Source organism: Sander vitreus, chromosome 7 (genome assembly GCF_031162955.1).
Source record: "Sander vitreus isolate 19-12246 chromosome 7, sanVit1, whole genome shotgun sequence".
NCBI classification, from domain to species: domain Eukaryota; kingdom Metazoa; phylum Chordata; class Actinopteri; order Perciformes; family Percidae; genus Sander; species Sander vitreus.
Genome location: NC_135861.1, coordinates 19,432,335 through 19,442,506, shown reverse-complemented (window position 1 = coordinate 19,442,506; position 10,172 = coordinate 19,432,335). Strand labels below are relative to the sequence as shown.

The 10,172-nt window shown below is 41.4% G+C and overlaps 1 protein-coding gene across 1 annotated transcript; it reads right to left on the bottom strand.

The window, feature by feature from the left end:
- Positions 1 to 1,556: 1,556 nt before the first annotated feature.
- dhx35 (DEAH-box helicase 35) lies at positions 1,557 to 9,966 on the bottom strand. The gene is made up of 21 exons (XM_078255168.1): positions 9,894 to 9,966; positions 9,348 to 9,475; positions 9,138 to 9,230; positions 8,689 to 8,766; positions 8,463 to 8,567; positions 8,315 to 8,376; positions 7,908 to 7,977; positions 7,695 to 7,754; positions 7,192 to 7,304; positions 7,005 to 7,101; positions 6,697 to 6,855; positions 5,569 to 5,779; positions 5,256 to 5,380; positions 4,914 to 4,968; positions 4,561 to 4,751; positions 4,383 to 4,460; positions 4,117 to 4,246; positions 3,846 to 3,927; positions 3,649 to 3,720; positions 3,368 to 3,479; positions 1,557 to 3,221 (listed from the first exon to the last, which is right to left on the bottom strand). The coding sequence occupies exons 1-21, from the start codon at positions 9,931 to 9,933 to the stop codon at positions 3,183 to 3,185; spliced, it is 2,100 nt and encodes a 699-aa protein (XP_078111294.1). The 5' UTR covers positions 9,934 to 9,966; the 3' UTR covers positions 1,557 to 3,182.
- Positions 9,967 to 10,172: the final 206 nt, after the last annotated feature.

The following is a 10,172-nucleotide window of genomic DNA, read 5'->3' as shown; positions in this document are numbered from 1 at the left end:
CTGTATGATATCATTGTGATGCTCAAGGTGTAGCCAAGTGACTCTCAATCGTTTTTTTTCATTTCAAAGACCGAACAAGACAGAGTTTTCCCTTGTAGATCTTGGTTGAGCTTTGCCAACCACAAGCACCTCCTTTCCTCTGATAACTTCTGACATTCCTCTCCCTGGTTTTTAATAACTTTTGGAAGTCGATAACATTCCATATGTTTTTCTCGGTCTGACCTTTTGGTACAACCTAAAACACGGCAATAATTAACCATTTTCCTTAACGCCGTTCGGGATCTACTTCAGTGTCTGTGCTTTGTTGTGATGCGGACTACCTCCAACATGGCGACTTCGGGTCTGATGACGCGTCTGATGACGCGTCTTGAAAACCCTCTATAGCACATTTGTGTTAAGATCAACTTTGGTAAAGCACACACTTTACACACGTCCGTTAACTACCAACTGACGGACGTTTAAAATAGGACGTTAAAAAAGACGTCATTATCATAGACTGTTAATAATATACAGTCGATGGTTATTATACATCCATGAACAAGACACATTCAGGGACCAGCAGACAGTTTGGTGCCACGCCCACGCAGGTAAATTGACACGTTTTTTTCTTCTTCTTTAGTACTCTGCTGCTTAGCAACGATGTGCTCAGTGCTTCCACTGATGGCTGAGAGGTGTATTGCACTCCTACAGCTTTTACCTGCCCTCTGGTGGGCAAGAACCACTGCCAGTGTGTGATAATTGAATGTACCATGTACACATAATAAATATATAAAGTATCAAAACTAGATTTTCACACTAGGTTTCTCTGCAAGCCTTAGGATTGGTAAAAAAAAATACATAAGCCATCTTAACGTTTTAAGTTTTTAAATTGTGCTTTAATAGTGCATAATGGAATTATCAAAATTGCAACATAGTAATTGCAACAGTCTTTCTATGCTAGAATACTACCTGGTCCCAGATTGTATCTCTAAAATTGTTATTACATACAATAATTTAGATTAAATATATGCAACTTTTGAGCACAAAACTGAAATAATGAGGGTCTTAAAACTAGAGTTTGACACAAGGACCTCAAGACTGGGCCTAACATTAGCTAATAAAGCAGGACCCTTATAAAGTCAGTTAATATTGTATTTTAGCATTGCATATTCCCAAACAAAAGTTTCCACAGCACTGACAGGAACACATTCTGAGAAAAATAAACGTGGATCTTTAATATCTTTAAATGGCTAACCCTGCAGTCGACATATTCTCACATTCGTGTACAAATATCAATTTGCTGTGCTACAGATCACTGCAGGTAGGTCCATACAGCATGTTCATCATCCTGCATCCCTAAATGGAAATCTAAGTCAAAACAACCATTTTTAAGTTACAGACTTATCACAAGGGGAACGAATACATACAGACACTCACAAATACCCTCTTCCTGATCTTCGGAATCATTCGAAGTGAGCACAGTTTGTGGTACAACACTGACACCTCCTGGCAAAGGTGCACTGTATTCAAAGTACACCAAGTAGTTCAGTGTGGAAAAAATTTATCAAAAGCTAACACTCAGTGCATGACCAATAAGGCTTTATTTGAGGATGTGAGGAATAAATGGCAGGTGACAGTTTTTATCTCAAAGGTGAGCAATTACACAGGTCTACAGATTACTGCTTTGGCTGCATACATACTCAGTATCAGCAAAAACGAGGATAAACATGTCAATGTTTTCATTTGCAATAAGTCCTACAAGGTGATCGTAATGTGTGATGTTTATCGTCTACATCAAAGTACCATTTAACATGCAAAGGTGCTCCATTTGTATATCCATTTAATTTGAGTTGGTTTACCTATTTACGAAATGGCGAGTTGTTCTGTGGTTTGATTACAGTTTCACTGAATCTACCTACAGTAGTAACCTCAAGAACAAGATCTACAAAAAACCATGCAGGCAGAAATGAACTTTGGTGACAGTGACCTTACTTGTTTGAAAGCAAATGACAAACCTTTAATATACTGCTTACTGACGCTGTCAGGGCCAAATACCTCTGAAGAAAAACAAAACCATAAAGAAAACAAAAGCGGGAAATGCAGAACACATGCAGTGAATATGGAATGTAAATCACAAATAATTGGCCATTTTTCTGAAAACCTGGTAGATGATGTTAATGGTAACGGGACAAAAAGTACAATAAGTTCTTGCTCAAAAATCGTAAGAAGAAAGGCAATTATGACGGCTGAAATCGGATAAATGCTACTGTTTCTTTGAGGCTCTTAATGCACTTTATGTCATCACAGGAACAAATGGCACTTCATTTTTGATTTCACAGCTTTTCATTTACAATGCTTGGGTGAAATGTGAAATAGGCTTATAAAGAAAAATTGGCACAGAGTGGTGACAAGGCCACTATGTCGGCGCTAGACTGTAGTAAAGTGACAATACAGTGGAAAACCAGGATCAAAAAGTAAAGGAGTCTTTTCACAGTATCATTATTAGACGAAAAAGATAAAGACATGTTTCCTTCCTGAAAATATATACCACTACATTCTGTGTGAAGGTACAGAGAGTTAAGAAATAAAGTAAACCAGTTAAAAACATAAAGCTATAAACCAGGCTAAACCCAGGCTATGGGGGGGAGCAAATTTACCCAAAAAACTAAGCTATAAGTCTCTCAAAGGGAATCATCCTCACATACCATTGTCTTCCATTATTTATCATGCAGCAGAAAAATACAGCAATTAAAAAAATAATGAAACCAAGAACCAGGTGTGGACGGGGCCTGTGGCACACGAGCCATTCCCTGGACCTTAGCCTGCTCTGACTATGTACAAGTATGAATGAAGTGAACTATGTGGCCAAACTTGACTGGAAAGTGGTCAGACACAGCCTGGTCTCATCTCACATTCATCACTATTTACTCTCGCAGATCACATATAAACTACATCACTGCCAAAAAAGACAGATGCTTTTAACTGAAATCACGTGTGTTAATCTCAACGCTAATAATGTATCCACTTAATCCCATTCTAGCATCTAGTGTGGAGGGGTTGTTCGGGTGGACATGGACAACAAGTATATATTACACTTTTATATACAATGAAATGGAGAGGGGCACAGTGGCAATTTCAGAGGCTGCTTCTCCTTTTAATGCAATGAGTCTTCCTGTCTTAACACGATGAAGGGATGGTAAGATTCAGAGGACCCGGGACCTCTTGCTAGCCAGTGAACCATGCTGAAAGAGAACAGGAAACCGTTGATGTTAAACAGCTATGTATCTAGAGCTCCAGCCACAGTGAACTGACCTTTTCAGAACATTCGCAATAGTTACATTGACGAAATATGACAAGGTGGAGTATGGCGTTACTTTCTGTGACCTACCTTGGCCTGCTTGTAAAAGTGAGGGGCCAACTCGACCAACCAGGACGACTCCACAGCGGTCACATCGCGCATGTAGTATTTTGCCGTCTGCACCACTTCATTGAAAACAACCCTGGAAAGGAGACAACGTAAGATACTTTAAGTCTAGCTTCGGAAACACTTTTAAGTCGGAGAGCATCATTTCTACTCTAAGTGTATGCAAATTCTCTACACACCATAAATGTACAAGAATAAGGGAGAAACCACAGTAGTAACGTTGCTGCAGAAAGAAATGCACTGACCATTTTGGAGGTTTCTCTCCAAACAGCACAGAGTTGGGGTGGATGTGAAGCTCGCGATCGTCTCGTAAAGTCCTGGCAGAGCAAATGTATACGAGAGTGAGTTGATTTTTAAAGTGGACGAATACTGAGATAATTCCTTTGCTGGGAAAAGTTAGATATCTAACAAAAGAGTAACAAACAGCTAAGAGTAACCTCACCGGTAGGAACCAGAATGGTGGATGCGGGCTGCATTAGCGAAAAACCCATATACAATGCACTTCAAGATCACATCAGGGTCACCTGTGCAAAACAAAGAAGCAATGAATGTGTCAAATTACCATTTCAATTTAGTCATGACAGTGACGCAAGGGGTGCATTCAAAGTCGCAAACATTTATATGATTAAAAACACTGTCGCTGCCTCGTCTTTACATGTCACTCATTCTACTCGGGATGATACAACCCCACATGTTACATAACACATACAAACCTTCACTTGAAGTCCGTGGCACCTTAAACTTGTTCATGAGACGCCGGAGCTGCTCTCGTACAGTCACAGCCCGCAGCAGACCCTTATAATTGAGAAAGTGTTCCTGACACCACTGGGAGCTTTTCTGGTGCTGCAGGAAAGATGAATGGGTTTCATAGTCTTGATCAGAGTCAACTTTTACCCCGACTTGTGCTGAGTTCGCAAGCCCCAAGTGTTCAAGTCGCCGACAGAGCTAAACATTGTACATATATTCACACACGCTATACCTTAATGAATGCTTCGTACACATTCAGCATGGTGAGGTGGTCTCCCTCAGCAACTGCAAACTTCCTGTGCTCTCGGGCCTGCAGGGTGAGATAGCAAAAATGGGATAATTGTTATGCTGACAAAGCACTTCTGCAAAATAGACAAGATGTGCCGTTTGAAAGCCCGTTTTTCACTTACAGCAGCTTTCTTCTGATTGGACGGCACAACAAATATATTTTGAATCTGCATCATTGCTGCAATGGTAACAATCTCTTTGGAGCAGCCAAAGTTTCCTGACTCGAGGAGCATCTTGGCAAACATGGGACTGAGAGGAAACTCTGCCATCCGCACACCCATGGGATCAGTCAAACGTCCGTAATGGTCCAGACCTGCCAAAAGACACACAACTGGTTAAGATTCTACCTCATGTGCAAGGACACCTTAGCTTGTACGTAGATGTTTGCCGACACAGGATTTGGAACACTAGTCTTGCAGTTGTAGGACAGCTTCCCTTTTCACTACACCACCCTGCTGCCAGTCTTGATTCTTACCTCCCAGAGCGTAGAGCAGCTCTAGAGCCTGAACCATGGTCTGAGCTGGAGGAGGCTGCACAATTATTTAAAAAAAACAAATGAAAATGCATGTTAAGTCCAACAATTACAATATTTACTCTGAAAGACAGAATTAAATGAGAATCTGGGGGTCCTTGGGAAGTCTTGTCATTACATCTTTTAAATCCCAAACACACAATGACTGCATTCATTTTATGGTTTCTATGCATTTTCCCCCAGAGGCCAGGGCCCCATTCGGGCTAATTAAAATGTAAAGTACAATTCCTTTCATGGTGGGTGAACACATCACAGCCACCCTGTGGATGCAAAGAAGCTACTCACAGAAAGGAAGCTGAACCGCAGCACGTTGTCAATGCCTAATGCTTTGAGCTGCAGGATGACAGGGGCCAAATTGGTGCGCTGCATCTCCGGCACAGTAGAGGCAGGCAGTTTCTCAAAGTCCTCCTCTGATGAAAGGAACAGAGGCAATAAGAAACACAGGGAGGGAAAGACAAAGTGACAGGCAGAGAGGGTGGAGGGAGGTGGATAAAAACTACAACACTTGGCCACAAATGTTACCAATGCAAATGTCTCTCACAGACGATCTTCTACAAGACATACCATCATTCTTCCATTCCTGCAAACTCATACATACCTGTGTATAGTCTAAAGCATTTCCCAGGTCGGTTTCGTCCGGCTCTCCCTGCCCTCTGGCTGGCTGAAGCCTTGGAGATGGGCGTAATCACCAGTGATTCAATGGCAGTGCGAGGGTTATAGGCTCGCAGCTTCACAAATGCACAGTCAATGACAAATACAACTCCATTTATGGTGATGGAGGTCTCAGCTATGTTCGTGGCCACCACAACCTGGAAGAAACATCAGTCAGGAAAAAGTCATTTTGTTAATTACGCTTTTTACCAGCTATTGTTTCTCATGTTGACACCTGCACTGCACAGTGTAACTCAATGTGGTAGCTCTCTTATCATTTTCTGTAAGAACGATGTCTTTACTTTATATGGTTGATTTACCAGCTATAGAGGCTAGGGGTGCACGATTCAGAAAACGTCACAATTCGATATTGATTTTTAGGCACAAGATTCGATTCAAAATCGATTTTCGATTAAAAAAAAAAACGATTCAAGGGCGCCCGGATAGCTCAGTTGGTAGAGCGGGCGCCCATATATAGAGGTTTACTCCTCGACGCAGCGGGCCCGGGTTCGACTTCTGCATGTCAATCCCCCTCTCTCTCCCCTTTCATGTCTTGTGCTGTCCTTTCAAAATAAAGGCTGAAAATGGCCAAAAACATAATCTTAAAAAAAACAAAAAAAGAAAAAAAAACGATTCACAGTATGTAAATGTAGTTACTTTTCCCATGTGATTGCAGTAGACATACAATAAAAAAAATATGAATCGATTTTTGGAATTCAATGAATCGATTTTGAATCGGTAGAGCTTGAATCGCGATACAAATGTGAATCGATTTTTTTTTGCACACCCCTAATAGAGGCCATATCTGGAAGTCATGCTTTTATGTAATTTTGTGTGTAATTAATTAGCATCTCTACCATTTTATATGTAGCCCAGAAATACCTTTGTAAAAAATATAAAAAGGGCTTTTTGAGAGGTGCAACACACATCTCAGCAATTCAAGTGGAATGAAAGACATGACATTTAATGACAATTCAGTTTGTTTACTGGGATGCTTTTTGGTTTTGCTTAGACTTTGGAATATATACCAAATAGTGGAAATGCAAACTTCACAGACTATAAAATGACATGATACCTTGCGAACAGAGCTGGGTGTCCTCTCAAAGACCTTCATCTGCTCAGCGTAAGGTAGACCAGAGTACATGGGCAAAATTCTCAGGTGTTTCTTCATGCCGTATCGTGACAGAGACCTGGCCTGGTCCTGCAGAAGGGACACCACTTTCTCCACCTCTTCCTAAGGGGAAAAATGATCAGAATAGAAGAACGACTGACCATGCTACAATATAGTAATAAAATAACAAACGGGATGTTAGCGTAATTATATGCAATCTACACCCTTCTGTCAAATAAAGGTTGAGTTATATTAAAGAAAGGGCCACTAACCTGCCCAGTAAGAAAAGCCAGGACGTCTCCGTCATCCTCCGTCTCATGGATCTTCAGCACTGTCTCCACTGTAGCCTTCACATAGTCTGGGACAGGACTGAGAACAAACAAAAGACACTTCAGAGTTAAAGGCAAATTATACAATTGATACACCATTTCCTCAGACTGGATTATGTGTGTCGACTACCTGACAGTGTAGAAGACATCCACTGGAAAGGTACGTCCCTCCACTGTCAGAATTCCACACGTGTCCTTGTTAGGATCCCCGGACTCGTTCAGGTTGAAGAAGTCGTGGAATTTCTTCAGATGAAGGTGATACCACAGTTAGTAAAGGGAACACTACTGAGGCAATTATTGATCATGAATAGTTTCGCAGCAAAAAAGCAGTGCGATACTTTGGCTGCCCTCAATCTGACATCATAAAAAAGTATGCAACTTACTACTGCTGTATAACTAAATAATTTGCATGTGTAGATAAAATATTGTTAAATCGAAAGTACAGTAGATGTCTGATATGGCATTTCAGCTGACTTGTTTAATGTTGAGCGCAGTCGTGGCCTGATTGTGTCTGTCTTTCATCAGTGTATCGCAGATGTCAGTACAATGTGACCTGACATTTTTCCTCTATCCGTCTTTGTTTCTCTGTTCTCGCTAATCAAGCATATCTGTTCATCTTAATGATGCAGTCACCTTGGCATCCAGAGTGGCAGAGGCCACAATCAGCCTCAGGTCTTGCCGCTTTTTCTGAATCTGTAGAAGAATCAGGAGTACACAAAACAGTGGGAACAGAGAAGTTTAGTCAGGTTGGAAAAGAACTTTCTATGATTATTTTCATGGCTAGTAAAGTATAAATTGAAATAGTAAAGTTTAATTTGTTCCACTGACAGAACCAGCTGGAATTACCTTCTTTAGTAGGCCAATGGCTATGTCTGTATACATGGTTCTCTCATGTGCTTCGTCCAGCATCAACACACTGAGGATAACAGCACAATAAAAAACAGTAGAGTTACAAAGAGTCCAACCCAGTTTTGATAACACAAACAAATTCACAAATCTAATAACAATGTACCTTTTTCACAGAAGACATGTTTGACAGAAAAGCACAGGTGTAAATAATGAAATGAATGATCGCTGAATTCCATTTTGCTGCTTCAGCACCATTTAGCTGCTCAACTGTCACACTGTGACGTCTTACTGTGACACTTGAATAGAACAATTGTTACGGTTGTTAGTATCTGTGCTTTTTCTTGAAATGTCAAAATATCTGCTGTGAAAACAGCTTATGCAGCACTTTAATTACAATCACGTACCTGTATTTTTTCAAAAGAGGATCAGCCATCATCTCCCGCACCAGCATGCCATCTGTAAGGAACTGAAGCACACAGGCACAATTAAGTACAGAAAGGAACCAAACACGCGACAGCTTGTAATGAAGACTTCGCACGTGGTGAAAAATACCTTGATCCTTGTGGCGTGGGGATCAGAGCAGTCATCAAATCGGATGGTGTAGCCCACCTCATGTCCCACCAGGGCCCCCCGCTCCTCTGCTACACGGTTAGCTACCTATCAGGAGGAGAGAGGGGAAAAATAAAGAATTTCGCACCTGTCCTTCAGTGTGAAGTAAATGTATTGCAGTGAAATGACATTGGCAAAGTGTGACAGAGGACATCAAGAGAGGTCTCACAGAGATGGCAGCCACACGCCGAGGCTGTGTCACTCCAATCACCTTCCCCTCCGTCGCCCAGCCAGCCTCCAGCAGGTACTGAAAGGAGTCAGATGAAAGGAATAGGTAGATCAAAAAAAAAGGTGCATGAGATAGAGACACTGATGTTGCAGAACAGCAGACTTTGCATAAATTAGCTGATGTGGTCCAAATCCTGCTAAAAAAAAAAGAGGCTAGTAAGCATCAAGCCAAGGTCACTGTGGTAGTTAAGCCACATGAAGGGTATCAGTCCGCTGCGGCAATGTTGCGCCTTCGGCTGTTAGATTTATGTGACTTTAAGGGTATTTTGCCCTTTTTTTAAAAAAGGCAGATAACAAATGATGGACACCAGCATACCAGTTCTCATTCATTTCACTTTTTGTTTTCTTTAAAGTGGTGCCAAAATGTTGCATGGATGAAATTATACTAACCTGAGGTAACTGCGTTGTTTTCCCACATCCCGTCTCACCAACTATGATGACAGTCTGGAAGCTCTCCACCAAGTACAAGATGTTGTTTCTGTGCTGAATAGGACACAATGAACAAAAAGTTCACTGACAGATACAGTACACACTACACCGCGTTCAACCCACTTCCCACACTAATGTTACATTCATGCATGCTCAGAAGCGATGTGAAACCTTGAAAACAGGGAGTTTCTGTCGTTGTTTCTCTATGGAGAGGGCTGTGTGCGGGTTGAAGATGATGGGGGAGCCGGTTGTCTCTGTGTTGAGCTCCCGCTCCTCTGAGATTCCCGGAGCCTCAGACCCTGGAGCAGGGCAGAAGGTGAAGGTGAAGATAAGATGTTTTATTTAAATGTAACGTTAAGCTGGCTGAAGATTTGGTAGGATGACAGCCAGGGTTTAGTGCAATGCCCTGACTTAAAACGAAGGACCTATAAGCGATGAAAGCCTTTTACTGCTGCAATTTTGATCGCATATATTCACGTAGCTGTCATACTTTCAGCCTCATAGCCTGTGCGTTTTATGTTGGCAGGTTATACTTTGATTCCGCAGAGCTAACGTTACCCGGGCTGAACTCAACTGGCTGCAGAGATCACGCAGCTGCTGTGAACGCGGCTAAAGCCAAACCGAGACTGACTGAACTTTACTGGCAGCTGCACGTTAATAAATATATACCCGAAACAATTACATTTATGCCTAAGTTAATCTTTTTTCCGTCCTTACCCGGCTTCCAAAATTTCATCGTGGAAAGGGGAGCCGCCATCTTGGTTTCTACGTCACATATTTTTTTTTTCTTTCCGCGTAGACGACGTCATGATCTGGTTCTTAGAATTTATGAATGATGTCGATGCGTTTTAATACATCTGCAACTGCAGGTTCAAGTTAGCTGAAATTCATTGTTTTCCAGCAGGTGCCAACAAAATCCAAATACAGTAATTATACAAAGTAACAACACACTAATAAATAAACTGAATACTGGTACATATTTATTATACTTTTATT